Source organism: Scatophagus argus, chromosome 6 (assembly GCF_020382885.2).
Source record: "Scatophagus argus isolate fScaArg1 chromosome 6, fScaArg1.pri, whole genome shotgun sequence".
Lineage (NCBI taxonomy): Eukaryota > Metazoa > Chordata > Actinopteri > Scatophagidae > Scatophagus > Scatophagus argus.
The window spans coordinates 7,085,651-7,103,423 of NC_058498.1; the positions used below are offsets into that span (position 1 = coordinate 7,085,651).

At 41.8% G+C, this 17,773-nt stretch overlaps 1 protein-coding gene across 7 annotated transcripts in view; it reads right to left on the bottom strand.

Annotated features, from left to right (window-relative positions):
- The window catches only part of rfx2 (regulatory factor X, 2 (influences HLA class II expression)), a 28,121-nt gene that overhangs the window by 9,569 nt on the left and 779 nt on the right, over positions 1-17,773 (bottom strand). Inside the window, exons 1-7 of one of the 7 annotated variants that reach the window (XM_046391208.1) lie at positions 16,575-16,732; positions 5,916-6,024; positions 4,770-4,859; positions 3,256-3,338; positions 2,404-2,674; positions 1,155-1,229; positions 28-209 (exon numbers count right to left, since the gene is read on the bottom strand). In XM_046391208.1, coding sequence (XP_046247164.1) covers positions 28-209; positions 1,155-1,229; positions 2,404-2,674; positions 3,256-3,338; positions 4,770-4,859; positions 5,916-6,023 — 809 coding nt within the window. In that variant the 5' untranslated portion in view covers position 6,024; positions 16,575-16,732. Of the gene's footprint in view, positions 1-27; positions 210-1,154; positions 1,230-2,403; positions 2,675-3,255; positions 3,339-4,769; positions 4,860-5,915; positions 6,025-6,387; positions 6,617-15,695; positions 16,535-16,574; positions 16,733-17,773 lie in introns of those variants that run through there. The other 6 variants (XM_046391209.1, XM_046391214.1, XM_046391210.1 and 3 more) reach the window with 6 other exon arrangements.

Here is a 17,773-nt window from a genome sequence, read left to right on the forward strand (position 1 = left end):
GCATCCGCAACAACCTCCTGTTTGTACCTGGTGCCGAGGCGGCGGGTCCTCAGGCCCATGAAGACGGAGCGGATGAGCTTGCCGAAGGAGGCTGCGTTGACGGGATCCAGTTTCTGTTCCTGACAGTGCCGCAAGTAATGGTTATACAGGGAGCAGCGGGGCAGGCTCACTCCTTCCGCTGTCTCATAGTTGTCCAGCAGCCACTGCAGCTACAAACGCACAAGGGAAGACACAGTCGCACAGTGAGTGAGGCCCTAGTGGATAAACTGCTCTGTGATAGTCACCTGGCCAGAAATAAAGAGGAGAGTGTGCCTTATTATCACATCAAAAGACAGAAAACACACACCACACACTCGCATACACGCACGTCGTATGAGTACCTATTCTAGGTTAAACACCAAAGAGACCCTTGCACTCCCGCTGTGGCCACGTTTAGGCCGTCATCATTTTGGCTGAAGCAGTAAGTGACTACAGCATAAGGAATGGCTGATTGAGTGAACACTCAAACATCTGAAGTGCCAGTTATTCTATTGGACAAATCTCCAAGACAGTCAGTGTTGAGGAGCACACAGTCACAGCTCTGTCTGTAACAGCAATCATAAAAAAATCTGCATAAAAAGCTCACATTATCAATTTGAAAGTCAGATTTAAAGCAGATGCTTCTATTACTATTCATACAAATGATGTGGAGATTGTGAGATTACAGCTGAGGTTAAGAGCTGGAAGGCAGGGAAAGCATCTTAGCCACAAATTTTAGGAACAGTCTGGATTGAAGTACTACATAAATCTCATCTGAATGTCATTATGATTGAGTGACCGCCTCCCAACAAGAGGAAATGCTGCACTGCAATCAAACTTTGTGGCGGTGAGTGCAAGTCTTGGTGTATTTAGTAGTGAAATGAACAGAAATAAATAAGTGAACTCAATATATACAAGCTGCATTCCTAACCAAAAAGTATAAAAATGCAAGTTTAGAAAAAGGATAAAAACTAATTTAGACAATTGAGTGGGACAATGCAGAAGGTAAGTAAAGCTAACAGTAGGTAGCATGTTCAACTCAAAGAACTCAAGTCGAACACACTGCCTAAAGGTTCAGCTTTTATTTTGTTGTTTTATTTTGTTTCCTTTGCAAAGAAAGTTCCTGGTTGACTTACATGGCTGTTGAGCAGGCTGCTTTTGTGACTTGCAATTCCTTCAGACTTTTGGAGGTTTTCAATCGCCATTTCAAGCTAAAGAAAGAGGAAGCATGCAAAAAAAGAAGAAAAGTGGACACAGGGAGGAGGAGGCAAGAGAGTGAGAGAGATGGAAAAAGAGAAGGGGACAGAAATAAGCAGGAGTGTATGAAAAAAGGCACACACAAGAAAAAAAACAGATAAAGGAAATAAGACTGTTAGCAAGCAGCCAGATCTCTGCATTTCCATTAAAATCAGTCAGTGTTGTGGCCAAATCCATTATTGGCTGACAAAAGCATGCAAATCAAGGGTTAAGCTGCTCAGTGAAGGTTTGCAGTCAGACACTGCAAACAGGAACCACAAACAGGGGCACAGGTCACGTCAAGTTTGGGGACACAGGGTCAACGACGCCTACCCCCACTCTGTCCCACCCCCAAAATTTTGTCAAACAGTTTCACTTAGATGGATGAGTGAGTTGTAGTATGACACAGAGTAAGCAAGAGTGCCATGGTATAAAATACACTGACATATTATTCTGTCTTTGGACAACTGGCAAGCAAAAGTGAATGACAAAACTAGGGACATTCTGTCGAGCTGTAAAAAAAGAAGAAAATCAAGTCAAAAAGAAAAGATATGTGGGGTGTTGCAGCCAAAATGGAGACATAGAAGAAAAGGAAAAGAGGCAGGCAACGTTCCAAGCCTTAAGAAGACTCCCAAGGGCTCATGGCCAAATGGTAATGAGCCCCAGGGGTTGCTTTGTTTCACAGGGCGCTCAAGTGCCTGTGAAAACCTCTGAAACAAGGCAGTGCTGAATTATTTAAGCCAGCGTCCTGATTCTACAGGCTCTCTGCCCTGTACTGCTCTGCTCTCTGTGCGTTACCGCAGGGCCAAGAGGCCCCAACTCAGGTTGCTGTAAACCCTGTGTCTCTCCCTGCCTTTCAGGCTTGACCGGGAGCCTGGCCAGCCTGGACACAGGCTCAGGTGGCCATGAAGACAGTTAAGGCCAGTGTGCATCTCACAGCACCATATGGTATTCTATTCTGAAGAGAATAAAAACTATAATATGGCCACAAATCAAGTGAGAAAAGTCAAATAACACCCCAAGTGTGTTAGGCCGGTCATACGGTCTTTGATGGGATTGACACTCTTGATTTACAGTTTGCTTTGCTGGCTCATTAATCCCATTCTGTTGGGAGAGTACCACAGAAACACTAGTATGGGTGTTGCTCACCATAGCTGAGGAGGAGCGTGACGAGTGTGATATGTGGTTACGACTTCCCTCCATACTTCCTCCATGGATCAGGTAGGTGCTTCCACTGGAGATGATGTGGCTGCTGCCAACATCCATAGCGATGCCCACCATGCCATGAGGAGGCACCCCGCCACTGGCAGAGGAGACAACCGTGGTGACATGAGTTCCACTGGCCTGCGAGTCGAAGTAGGTTCCCCCACTGCTCTGTCCATACAACTGAGCCTCTGGGTTGTAGGAGTAGGCCGCTCGACTGGGGACGGATCATTGTAATTAGCATGCAGCGATGTCATTCCATGTGGAAGCAACACCAAGTACATTTCATGACAACTGACGAACTTTAGGATCCAAGTGTAAAAGGGTGGTTTATGCTCCATCTGTGAGGAGCATTTATAATCTTCTAATTTTTACTTCTTTGTGCAAGGACACAGGAATAAAGTACTGCTGATGCAGCACATAATGTTGTTTACATATGCAACAGTACAACTGTTGTCATCAAAATATCTGTTTAGGCTAGAGCCAAATAAAACATCAAACTGTGAGAAAGAAAATCACTTTGGTTTCAGCCAGGCATTTTGATTCAAGTGACTTAAAGAGCTGTTGGATGTCAAAATGATGACAGAAGTGGTTTGGAAAGTTTTATTTTTCATTGCGTGTTTCATCCAACACCTTTTCACAAAGGTGACTCTGCACTGTGTCTGTTTCATTTGAAAAATAAAAATATTTCACATCATTTTGGCATTGTACATTAACACAGTGGTCTCTTTTTTAAACTAAGGTAAACATTCTTAGCAATTTGCTGTTATAACTGTGGAGTAATGTGATATTGCTTACATAGTTCCATTGGTGTAAACAGTCTCTCCACTTTCTCCTACATACTGGACCTGGGATGGGTAGACATGTTGCACCTGCTGCACCTGCAGACATGATAGGAAAACAGTAAATCAAACTGGAAGGGGCAAAATCTTTATACGTCTATATTCGTAACAAAAAGAAAAGTCAAATTATGACTAAAATTGCAACAGTAACTGATTTCAGTCACACAAGTACTGCATAAAATGAAAATATTTCCTTGTGGGTGTAACAGTGTAGAAATAAAGTGCAGTGAAAAACTCTGTACACCCCTTGGTTTTTGCATAATTGCTCGATCAAAACAGAAGCCTTGACAACATCAGCTAACATTAAACTATCACTTTCCATTAACACCAGCTACTGTAGAATCTATCAAGATTCTTAATGAGAGGTTCAATAAGATTTACAGTGCTAAACATGTAGTTTATTTTGAAAGGGGATCAGGAGTTAAAGTGATGTGGAAGAATGTTGAATGATTAAAATGCACATTTTCCCTGTAATTTAAAAACAATATCCTGATAAAGGACATTTGGTTTAACAAAGACAAATTTGATCTGACAAACATAATCATTTCATAGCTGGTAACGAATGCTTTACTGAAACACAGAAATGGTGAAAAGCAGGTAAGGAACTGTCCATCTGCTATTGGCTGATCTTGTGGGACGTGACATCACCCTGAAATGTAAGACTAATATCTAAGACAAGCTAATAGCAAGCAGTCAGGTCATCTTCTGGTTTTCATCAAATACATCACACAGATTTCATTTTGGGTTTGGTTCAAGCCCCCAGGAATCAACGGGCTTTGCAGCAAGTTCACATTTTACGCTGGGACCGGGAGAGGACTTTTTGCCAATCATCACACAAGAAGCAGCTATAAAGGTAAGAAAAACCCTCCTCACCGCACACACTTAATACTATTGATTTAAAAGCTATCAAGAGATTTATAAAAATGTTATTTTCATGTTATCCATGTATGCAAGCAGCGGGCCAGGCTCAGCCAGAGAAAGATACTTTTGCACAGGAGGCAGGAGAAACATTCTGACACATGCCCTAGATTGAGCAGCTTTGAATCAGATGCCATGTTTGGGATCTTCATGCAGTGTTTTAACATAACGATGGCTTAGCTAGCATTTAACTTGTTTACTATCTAATGTGTCAGTCGAAGGCCAAGCCTACAACGCCCCAGTGCGACTGTTATTATTTAACCTGAAAGTAAATTCGGACCCAGTGGAGAGCTGATCAAATACTTGTAAGGGACACAAATTAGCCCTGGTGAAACAGACTACATGCTTATTTTGCCACCTGGTTTCTGTTTATTTGAATTCATAGAGATGAAATGAATCATTGTGTTATTTCATTATTAGAGAAAATGCTATATGGGTCTCCAGCTCAGTCACAAAAGTGAAAATAATTTAATTTAAAAGAAAAATTGTAAAGCATCGTGGGGTGTACAAGTATTTTCACAGCACTGTACAAGTATGTACAGTACTGTGTACCTGCTGGGGGACCTGTTGAACCCTGGGTACTGAAAGCTGCTGTACTTGTCCTCCCTTCTGAGCTGAGCCTGTGGCTTGAACCAGCACCCTCTGTGTGGATACAAGACACAACTCAATTACATAGGTATGCACGTACAATCACAGAAATACACGTATCATCGTAAACACATGGCAGTCATCACAACACATCCACAAACGAACCCCTAGAGTTTAAGCTAATGCTCCGACATTTGTGAGTATGGTTACCGCACTTCATTTTCTCGGTGTAGGCCTCTGGTTGAAGGTATGAAGTGTATTTTTCTAACAATTCAGACTCTACAGGTTGTGTGTTTAGATAGATAGATAGATACTTTATTGATCCCGAGGGAAATTCAAGCACCAGTAGCCTATTACAGCAGTGTAGGTTAGTCAAACGTAAGCAAACAAACAACCAAGGCCTAACTGTTAGTGGAAAAAATAGAAAAATAGACTAAACATACTAAATAAACTAAAATATGGTATATAAAGTACAATAGAGTGCAGAGAAAGCAGGTCGACCAGATTGACTGTGTGTGTAAAACCAGAGACTAAAGAGCCAACGTGTAAACATATGTAAACGGATTGCTACTCAGAAAATGAGTTATAAAGTGCAGGTTAATTGTGCAAAACAATATAAGGTAAGGTGCATAGTGGAATAAATGTCCAATAAGTAAATGTGATTTTTACGCCTGGTGTGACAGTTATAGTGCTGTCACTTGCCATTAACTTCAAATGGTTGTGGTTAAATGGATGTGCCGGTTCAGTCAGATCGGGAGAAGTTACAGCAGAAACTAGCGTGGTAAATAGGCACAAGAGGCATCTGGTGGCAGAGTGAACAGCTTGCATCTCCAGTTGACAACAACTGGAAACACTATTGATAAATATATCTATTTACTGCACGTGGTGCATGGAACACTGAACTATGAACACTTCCAGGACAGGACATCCTGTTGTCAAGATGCACGGTTTCTTCTCTAACACCACACAAAAATATAATGAGTAGCTGGTTTGTCACAGTAACCAGTCTTTCATACATCTGGAAAGAAATCGAACGGAATCGTTACGTCACTAAAGACTTTGCCCATTTGTCTTGCCTACAGTAGCAGCAGGGTAGAGGTAGTACTGTACCTGCTGGGAGGCTGGGACAGGCTGTACCACAGGAGCCTGAGCTGATGAGGATGTCCGCAGCGCTGCCACGCTGGTCGTGGTGTCCGACCCTCCCTCGGAGCTCTGCATGCTGGGTTGCAAGGGAGACATGAAGAATTAGAAGAGAGAAAAGATATGAGTAGGGACAATTTTATGCCAGACAGCTCAAAAGAAAGTAACTAGAGCATTTAAAATCCATACACAGACAGCCATACTAAATAAACGTTGTTCCAAACCACCCCTCCTCTCTTGGAGCCACCAGGCCATTCTCTGTGCCCCAGGAGGTTTCTAGCTTCGCCATGTCAAGCTGAGTTAGTGAAGCTCTTAGAGCCCCAGAGGCTGCCCACCTTTGGCCTTAATCAGTGGCAAAATAGGCAGCATTACACAGACACTCCTGGTGATGCTGACAGATCAGACCCAGGTGGAAAAGTTACAGTACAGGAGTTCAGGTTACCAGCAGGACTGAAATGCGTCCTGAGGAACAAACCCTCTGCCACAACTCAGCTTTCCACTGGGTGACAATGTGCACAGCATAGCAAAGGGGAACTAAAAATGGAGTAACACAAAGGCCCTCTTTTTCAGAAAAGGACAGAAAGGGAAAGAGCAGGAGTAAGGCAGGGACAAGAGAAGAATGAAACTGCAAGGGGGAGTAAGCAGATAAAAACAACTTCCCCACTCTGTCAAAAAAAAAAAAAAAAAAAAAAAGAAGGGGGAAATGATGAAAATGGCAGTGGGGCTCCGGCCCCTGCCAGGGTCCTGATGATATCCAGCGTTTGTTTCAAACGAGAGCCGTTCTCTGAGGGCTCCAATAATCCAGCTGATATGAGGAAATTCCTCAATGCTTTGTAAACGTTTGTCGGTTGCTATGGTGAGGAATCCATGACGACCCCCCCCTTCCCTTCCCTCCCCTCCCCTCATCCCCCACCTCCGCCCCTTTTTATAAGCTCTTGCACAGAAACTTTTGAGTGCGAAGGCAAAGAGAAGAGGGGGAGGAGGATTAGAATAAGGGAGAGGGAGATACAGCACAGTTGGGGGGTGGGTTGAATTGATGAGTAGTCTTTGGTATTAATGCAGAAATCCAGAAGCAGCAGGAAAAGTCAGTAGGCAGAAGAGAGAATGGTGTTTACCAGGAGCCTTACAGCGAAGGGCCGCGAGACACAACACAGCTCGAGACACGCTGAAATTACTTACAACACACGACTTGCACTACAATGTTATTTTAATTTACTGTAGGGGATCTGATGAACACCACTTGAGCTGCAGTAATCTGGAGGCTGAGCTGTTGGATGCAAGCAACAGGTGCAGCCTTATACCAAGTGAAAAACTGTAACCAAACAGAGGGGGAGGTAACAAACAAATTTAATATGTCACTTTGAGAAAAGAGGGGGGAAAGAGAAGCAAAGTCAGTCAGGAAAACCTGCTGGTGATGGAGAGGAAGAGGAAATAAATTTAACCAAACCCTAATGTTCAACAATAATGCTGAACACACCAAAAAAGGAGTCACATCCTTGTTCGTGGAACATTTTCAGAGTTATAGATTTAGATGATACAGGATAACATCACTCACTTATACAACCACCTAAAATGTTGCCACTAAATACGACATGATGAAGCCATCATCAGACATCACCACAAAACCTCTACCACCCATAATCAAGACTTTTCCACAGGCAAAAATGGTTTCCCTGCCGTTTCTCAACACTAGACTCTAATCTCCACCCTGGACTGAATTTTTTTTTTTTACTAAGAATCATGTGGGAATTTCTACAGACCAAATTTTTGAATTTTTTGAGTGACAAATAACACACAAATTCAGAAGACAAATTTCCCTGCGAGCTGCAAAACTACAAGTTTGGCATTGTTTGTCAACTGGTAACTGTGTTGTGCTTGAGACATCAGCAGTAACTTGGGGGCACTATTGGACACAATAACAAAATCAGACAGTCAGTGTGCCTTTAAGATACAAAAACAACAGATTGGGTGTGCCACCATTGGCATTTTGCATGTGAGGAGATTTTGCCACAGGCAAAGACACTGCTCTGCCTTCATGACTAACAGACTGAGTTAAGGAGGCCTATGTTGAAATTCCTGATATGTGTCAATCTTCAGACACACCATAACCTGTCTATCCTGAGCAGCCCCGAGCCCATCTTAAATCTATTTGTTAGCACATGGCTCAATTAGCACTAGCATGTGAAAACTCTCATAATCCTTCGCAATTTTTCTCCACAATACTTTCTTGTGTCTTATTAAAGTACTAAAAGGCTGTTAACAGAATGACGCTAACAAGGAGCGAACATTTTAAAAGTCGCTGCAATGCTGAAGCATCTATTCAAATGCAAGGAATTTGCCTATTGAGTGTCACCTAGGCTATAAATACACCTGCAAAAACCTCATCATTTATTTTCAGACTTGTCATTTTCACCAAAGGAAGTGACACAAGCCTGAGGGCTTCTTTTTGCCATTAAGGAGTGGGTGGCATGGCAAGATACTGGGGGATCAGGAAACAGAGCACTGACCTGCACAGTTTCATCCATTAAAGCTCAATTAAAGCTCTGGCTTTAATAGGTATGGTGAAGTGTGTCAAATCATTGGGTTGGGGGGACGGGGGATGGGAGAGGAGTGCAGGCAAAAGAGTAGTCTATTCTGCGTAAGTGTTCAGGAAAGGTTAAAAGCCACACAAACTCCCCACTAGCAGCTCTGAAAGGCACAAAGGTAGAACACAGCAGGAGACATAGCAAAACGGCTACCCTGGATGGGCTGCTGTGTCAGGCCAAACATTTCTGCCTCCAACCCACAGGCAACTTCACACACATACGTCCGTTTTCATGACAGGTTTGTGAGCCTTTGTTTTCATTCAGGCAAATTCCAGACGAGCACTCAAGAGCATTACAACAACAGGCCCACCTTTCAGGAGTTACCTGGGTTTTACAAGCTATACAGAAACAAGAAGAGACACATTTTAAAAACCCCAAAGTCTCACAAACTGTCATTAATGCTTTAGTCCATGATGTTAACGTTGCAGACAAGATTTAAACATCTGTCACTGACAGATCTCACTTGAGCAGGGCTCAATCAGAGAAAAACACATACAGATGTTCAATTAAAAGCAGGAGCCCACAGTCTTGGCTCATGTTTGCACTGGCCCACATTGTTTGCAGAGCAACAACGGTTGCTAGTGGCAACACCGTCCACTCCCGTTTCCAGGAGCTTGTTGCTATGCAACCAACAGAATACTTCCCAAACCAAACAATGCCATCCCCCCACCTGATCCCTCCGTCGCACGCTAAGTAGAAACTTACAACAATAAATACTATGTAAGCTATTAATTTCAGACATCAGGGGAGACGGAGGCAGTGTTATTCCTGCATCACAGTTATATAAAATGTGCAGACTTTACGCTCGATAAGATGATTGAGGAGGACAGGATGAAGTGATCTGTTTTTGTAACTACTTGATGCTCAAAAGAAGGAGGAATGTTTAAGTCATCAGGAAGACAACAGTCTATTCTTCAAGGTTGCTTTACAGTCATGATGCCACCCAAAAACAACATTTCAAAGAGCCATTCTCGTCTTTCCACAGTTCCTTGGGCAGAGGAGATTGTAAAACAGCTTGAGCAGAGTAATACTTTTTCCGACTCAGGGGAGGATAAAACAGAGGCAGGCACTTGTTGCTTTTAAAAGGGACATCTATCGTGCACATTTGTTGAGCAATACGCAGATGTATGGCCCTACCCCACTTTTAATGTATGGGGAGCAACAGGTCACTGATGAGCCTCAAATGTGTGTTCACCAATTTGAGAATTACAGTTTTCTTACAAAACACATCCATTGTCCTTTGGGGGCTTGAAGAAAAGCATTAGCTTTGCTTTTCTTTGATTTTATTTGAAAAGAACCCATAAGATCACACAGGCACACGTGCCTCTCACACAAAGAGCGAATTAAGATATGATAAGAGATTTCCACAACAGAGGCTGTTCTTCAAGCCTGTCTCATTAATTCATGGCTAATCCAATCAAAGCAGCTCTTGGGGTCTGCAGATGGCAGAGTTTGAGGGGGAGAGAGAGCAGAAATAGGAGGCACTGACTGCTGTCTCTGATCCAAGCGCCCCCCCCTTCTCCTCCTCCCCTCTCCAGCTCACCTCTGGTCATCGGCAGAACCTGTCTACTCCGTCACCATGTGCGCTGCAGGCCTGACAGTCACAGAGAGAAAGATCAAACCGTTGCCATGGAGATTGTGTGTTCGTCTATGCTCTACACTAGCAACTTCCTCCCCCAAGGCCCCACCTCTTCTAACCCTTTCCAGATTTCCACTGCCACCCCGCCTCCCCCAACCGCCAGCCCTCATCCTTAACATTTAACATCTCAAGATCAAGAACAAGGATTTGAAACTGAACGTTCTGAGAGGCCAAACTGGAAAACACAACAAAGACAAGCAGGGAAGTAGTGGGGAGATGGTCACAACACAACAGACAATGTAATGTGTGGGTGTCTCTCTTTTTCATAGCTATCTATCCCATCTAACATGATGCAAGGCTGACATACTGTTGACACAGAGGAGGGAACTTCACTCAAGTCTCCTTACCTGGCTATTTATGGAGCTGGTGAAGCCTAAAGAGAAGCTAGGAAATACACACACCTACAGTTAGCATTCTTGCATCTCTGTTTTCCTCATCCTCCTCGATATCATTAATGTTTGGCACAACCCCCCCCCCCCCCAAAAAAAACACATTACAATCATGCAATAAGTTGTTTACATTCATTACAGCATGTAAAGAATAGCTAAACCTTAATTTAAACATAGACACAGCTACACCCAAAGCACATAATATGGGCCCCTCTTAAAGCTTACGGTACATTACATCACTGAACACACTAAACCAGAGAGAAGCCAGAACACATACCCCTGCCAGGGCAGCACAATCCTCTAAATCTGTTTTAATTAAAAACACATTAAGAGATGTAAAATCGGTTTCTTATAATTAAAAGCAATACTTTATTGGAAATTTAAAAATGCACTTGAGATGTTGAAATTAGATTTTTTTTATCACATATACAAAACTAATCCATTTAATTTTATGAAATCTGTTAACAAGATAATGAGATTTCCTGATAACTACAACACAAACAAAAGCAACTACAAAAACAAGACGCCTTGCCTCAGGCAATGTCATTGTCTCTTCGAGAAGTTACTCCATTAAATCCACAACAATCACCAAGACTGAAAACTTTGAGTGATTAAGTACCCTAATGCTTTAGTCTCGCCCAGACTTGTATCTTATACTGTGGAAATCTAACAATACTCAATTGAGACGCAAAACACCCACACCCACACACAACGTTCTTTAAAAGCTGCTTTCACTTCTTCTCTTTAACAGGTGTGTTTTCAACCTGTGTGCTCAGACGTTTTACTTCCCTGGGAACCATATTCTGCAAGGATGACCTCAGATGCTGGCAGCGTGCTACCTCAATCTTGACCGATGAACCTGAGATAAGCGGTTTGTTGCACTGGAGGAGTCCGCCTTCTTGGCAAGGGTTCATTCTACACAGATATGACACCGAGAATCAGCATACTCACCGTAAATACGCACAGTACGCTTTCACGGGCACAACTTAACACAAACAAAGCGTCACCAGCTAATGTTTGAAATATGAGACAGCTGTCTAGCTGTCTGTTGTTCATGCAGTGGATACTGTGCCACAGTGAATTGCTTGCTATCAGACTGAGATTTAAGTAAACCTCTTTGACCCAAAAGCCCTGTATAAGACCCGGGATATTAAACACAACTTTAACAAGTTATACAAAATAATGACCACACGTAAAAGCTGCCATTCATATACGCAAAGTCTGCAACTATGTAACAGAGTTTTTGTAAATGAAGTACATTTACCCAAGTACAGTCTTTACAAAAGTACAACTTTCAGGTACTTGTACTTGCAGGAATATGATGGTGGAAACGTGAGTCAGAGTTGGACAGAAGAGTTTCGTGAGAGGAGCTGCCAGTAAGAATTTATTTCCAAAGTCATGTCTTAATGTTAAGCTGATTTCAACATTCTAGATGAGGAAACAACTGCAATATCTCACCCCACAAAATGCATAAACACGGGGCCCAGGTTTAAGCATCATTTTAGTAAACTAGCACCCAGCCTAAATTCATTGTGTTCAAGCTTTCAAACAGACACTGAACAAAGTCTGGATTTTAAATCAACTTCTCTGCAGCCAGCAGCCGGATGCAGTGATATGCTTGATGTATTAAAAAAAAAATCAGGACTTAAATAGTAACAGTAGCATTCACGGGCTAATTTATCAGATGCTTTTCAGTGTCATTTCCACATAATTAAGCATCAAATTGCTTAAGGATCTGAAAAGTATTCCTGCATCACAATTTGCATCAACAAAGCAAAAACGGAACATACAGTAAAAGGCAGTGACAAGATCTTCACATTGGTGCGGTTTAAGACCAAGATATTTTTTTGCCTTCCATCTTGTTTTAGTTATGGATTTTTTGTTTAATTTTCCAACTTTTCCAGGATCAACACTTTACGCGATCTACTATCCTGGATACAATTTACAACACTGTTTTGTCAGGCAGCACAAACATTGTTGATTCTTACATGAAAAATAATTAGCATGTAATGCTGCTTTTAAATTACCCCACATGTTGAACAATGCAACATGAACAATTGCTTTGAAGCTAATGAGCGGGAAGACGGGGTTCTAAAAGATCAGGAATGGGATTTGAGTACTGCACAATAAAGACATCCACCACTGAGCTGAAACAGGGTTGTTTCCACCTGTTACAATGGCGTCCTCTGCCATTGTTCCCCACCAAATCTCCTAATTAAAGAGCTTCTGAAAAGCTTTGCTGAAGACCAAACAAATTCAATGTTGGGTCTTCAACAATACTATCTGGGCCTGCTTCTTTGAAAATCTGGTCAAATCTTACTTCATTAATGGTCCAGTTTTGGTTCTGGTAATTACTTTGTAGCAGGTTTACACTGACAGAAGCTTCTTTTTAAACCAAATAAACATCTCCTAACAAACTAGTCTAAAACTCTACAAAAGAAAGGAGAAGTGAGTAGAGGATGGGGGGGCTTCTACTATTCCTGCCTGAAAGAGATGGGGGGGTCAGTCATTGTAATGCAAATGTCTCTGCCTTGTCTGCTGTTTGTGGCAGGAAATTTAATTAGCACTTGTGTAGCTACGATACAAACAGGTGGAATGTTAAGAATGCTCCTGATGACACACACACAGGCAGAAGAGACAGGCTGAAAAACATTTCGTTTTGCAACGAGTCTCAACTTGCTGTCACGGTGCGAGGGCTAATCGGTGGCAAAGTTTTGTTGGTATAAGGCAGGATTTGTTTCTCAGTATCTTAGCAGCGTAAGCCTTCAATGATGTCCAGAAATCTTTGTAGATGTGATGCGAGAGTCAAGAGGACGCTTAAACCATTTTCCTTTCAACAGATTCTTATAAAACACCAACAGCACATAAATTTAAATGGCAAGCCCTTCACAAATAAATGAAATATGAAGATTATGACACTGAAACATTTCATGTGTACAAATGGCACTATTATTTTCCACTTAACAAGCCCCACAAGGCATTCTCTCAGTTCTTTTGCTTTGCTCTATGATTTCCTGACATGCTTCTGACTGGAGTTATGAGATAACCCATTAAAACAGTGTTAATATCAGACAATGACATGTGCAGTATAGTTAACACAGTGGGAGGCAAATGCAACTTAACATGAATATGTGCAACTGTAAATAGCGGTGACAAAATTGATGGCATTGACTGGGTTCATGTCTATATCTGTAGCGGCCTACTGGATTGGGAACTTCTCCCAGAGGCAACAGAAGGCCTCATCAGGAATAAGCTAAATACAGCATGAGCAAACACACACAGACAAGCACATCCACACAGCACACTCATGCATGTGCACACACACCACATACGCACAGACAGAACATGTGACCAAAAGCTGTGTCAGGTCATCCGCTGCCCAAGAGACCACTGCAGCTGTCCTATTGATAGCTGAACTGTAGTACACACATGGGTCCATTAAACACACAAAATGGCACACGGGCGTCAGTGCATGCTGCTATGCACCATCAAACAAGCAATTCGAGAGATGGCTTAAAAGAAGGCAACAGGAGAGGAGGTTACGTCTGAAGAAGGAGCATAATTTTCTGCAAATCACAGGCCAGAGTGGTACTCTTTGCAGAAATGGACCAAAGAACGACCACCATCACAGGCCGCACGCTAAGTCAATGAAGGCAAGCTCTGCCAGTGAAATTTAGGATACAGGATAATGTAAAAGAAAAACATGCCCCTTCAAATTGCCATTCTCACTACTAATTTTCTTTACTTCACGAGACAAGACAGTCAGAAATTTCTAAATAACTCTCAAACCACCTCCACTTTGTTTAACTCTTCCCTCTGAGCACCATTCATTTCTGACCTGCCTCTGCAAGCCAAAGTCATGCTTCCTTGCCACAAAGGAGATGAAAATAACCTGATTAAAAACACTGACTTTTAAAAGAATAACACTTCGCCCCCTGGCCCGCTCCATTCCATTTCTTTCCATGACTTGGGTGTATTTGTATATCAAGTTGCCATGTAAACATAACAGTGTCACGCTCAAATTGGGGGTGGGGTTGGTGGGGGTTACACACAGAGTTTCAGTGCAGTCATCTCTTTATTTTCTTTGTAGCTGCGGTGAGCTGTCTGACTAATCAAAGTTTCTTCTTCTGGCAATTCAAAACAAGCCGGGTCTTCTGTGCATTCAATTCTTCCTTCAAGCTTATGAAACATTATATTTTCACGTATCATGCAGCCCAGCCCGGACCTTATTTCACCTAAAAGGAAATAAAATATCGGGCTGCATCAATAATACATTTCCTTAAATTCATCAAATCATTTAGTATTCTTTTTTTGCAAAATGAATACATGAATACACATTTGAAAGTTTCTAACTCTGTTCATTAATATCAAGCAAAGAATGTGTTAATTGGAGAAAATTTTCATGCTGCCAGGATCCTTCCCAATGCTTCAATAGCAAACAACACCACAAATGACCGAGCATTTGACAGCTGTCTCTGAAAAGATAGTTCATTAGAAATAATGCATCTCAGGGGACAAAGAGACAGACTCCCAAAAGGAGAAAAGACGGTATACAAAGTGCTGGTGCCATAGCCAAATTGTGAAACTAATGATAAAGACATTTTAAAAATCACTGGGGATCAACTTTTCCTTGGTTTGTCATTATTTCTGCAGCACAGATTGATATGAGCCTTTAACTCCAAAGAGAGGTCAGACAACATAAATTAGACCTGCCGCTTTAACTATAAAGCACTACCACTGAGAACAAAAAGGTTATTAGTGCAAAATGTGCTCTTGGGTCTGTGTAACGTATACAGCGTCAGTAAAACTGTAAAGATTAGAAGATGGAGTTAAATCAACTCACTGGTGATTAAATGAGTGAGGTGATAACAATCAGTTCCAGTGATTCAACTGAATATAAAGTGTACGACTCTAACGTAGCATACTTCATAAAGAACATAAAAATTTTACTTTATATACTCCATCTCTCACGCAACACTATAAAAACAAGACAGCAGTATAAAATAACCATCACAGCACCACCTAGCTGTAACATATCTATTTATTCAGGTTTTTCCTTAACCACTAAAAACATCAAAACTTTCCGAAGAAGCAACTTCGTACGATTTAGATCTCAAACGTTATATTATCCGGTTACCAGAGATTAGTTCATCTTGACACTTTACTTCTGAGACGGAGACCAGGGGAAGCATCGGGTCTGGTCATGTTGTAACGATGAGCGTCGTAACGCCGCCGGTAGAACTTCACATATCCGTGCTCGAATGCGTAACATTTTAAATCCTTTTACGATTTAATCTGGCAATGAAAATCGATCCATGGGAGCTGGCAAACTGCGTGCTGAAATGAAAGTTACCCTCATGCTGAGTTCACGCTCGCTCGCAGTCGGTCGTTAGGGACGGTTTGGGCACAAACGTTGCTAACGCTGGCTAGCTACATTCCCACCTGCTTGAATATGGCTCTGAGAAGAATAAAGTTTGTCCGTAATATGACGAACGACACGGAGCTGCCGTTAACAACGCAACAAACGGCTTAACTCTCAACTGAACTCGGACTCGCCGGTGTTGGTTGTGTGAGTTAACATTAGCTGTAGCTCGACTGTTAGCCTAACCATCCGAACCTGCTGGGATTGAGCTTGGAAGTGCTGGAAATCATATCTCGACACACAAGGTAGCAACAAGTGTGAAGTGATGTTCAGTCAGTTCTGAGTTTGTGTAACGTTGACGCTGTGTGTAACGCTCAAGCAAAGTGTGTAGAAAGAAGTGGCAGAGGTGAAAGTGATGTTTCCCCAAGCTTACTTCAGGTACAAAGAGCTATTGCAAGCAATAGGTGATCGTCAGTTAACAGCTAAATGGAGAGTGGAAAGCCGTTCTCAACTTGCGGCGGATGCCACAAAGAAGAGAAAGTTATGTTGTGGAAAACACCCAAGACAGACAGCCACGCATTCCGTCCTTTAGCATTTTCCTCCAAACTAAGGTAAATACAATATCTAAATTCTATTAAAAACATATATAGTCACCTTTGCCTTGAGAAAAGTTTCTCTTTCCCCTCTCTCCCACTCGCTCGTGACTTCCAGATGCTGCTGCTGCTGTTGCCGAGTGTTGCGCCCGTTGGTAAGTAACTGTCTCCACGGCTACAGTCACTATGGCGCGAGGGGGTCTCGAGGCAACTGTTGCTATCCTTGAATGCCTACGTCAGGGCACTCACTTTGAAAGGGCGGGGCTAAAGAGACATAAGCCCCACCCACCAGCATAAAACCTTGTATTTGATTTGAACCGCTAGGTGGTGGCCTTAGCTTGGGAAGTGGTTGAGATGCATAATTCACATAAATGCAGATTATCCAGATTTCAGTTTCTCTCTTTGAGAAGAGACATCAGTTAGTTTTTACGATTTAAACGAATTATTTTGTGTAGCACAACCGAAATTCGCATTGTCACAGCAGCACAAGGATAGCAAGTAAAGGTGCAGATAAGTCAAATAAAAATATACAAAGTAAATAAGTAATATTTACACAATTTTTTTCTATACAATATAATAGCAGTAAAAGAAACACTGTATTGCACTAGGAGATGAAGGTTTATTGCACAATGACCTTATTGAAATTATGCAGTAATTCTGTAATGACTGTATGCGTTAAATGCTTTAATGCTCATACGTGTATTTATGTGTTGAAAGTACAACCCTTGCCTTGCTGCATTTCAGATCTTCGGCACATGGTGGCAGCACATGTCTAATGTTATGCTGTAGCAGCACCTTATAAAGTATATTGGGTCAGATGTTGCCCAGGGGTCTGAGGACATTGTTTGTTTATTTTGTTTTGTCATTTTGCAACACCACGGAAAAAGGAAAACAAAACTGTCAATGCACATTTATGTGTTCCCATTTATTATTTTTATGCATTTTGAGTTCAGTGAGTGACAGCTAAAAGATTCACATAATTTTGAAAACAGAAGAAATGGAAAACATGGCTTTTATAGCTAAATCAATAAAGTAAAAAGATTCAGAATTCTTCTGCAGAAACTGAAATTTAAACTGCTGTGTTGAGAAATTAAATGGACATGAATTTTACACATGAAGCACAGTTTACTAATCATAAAGACTACTCACTAACCTGTGAACAGTTTGTGTGAATTTGGATGGAGCTTAGCAAAGTTTGAAAAATTACATATGTCTGTATGTAAGTGTACATATTGTTTTCTTTTGCTTGCGTTAGATTTT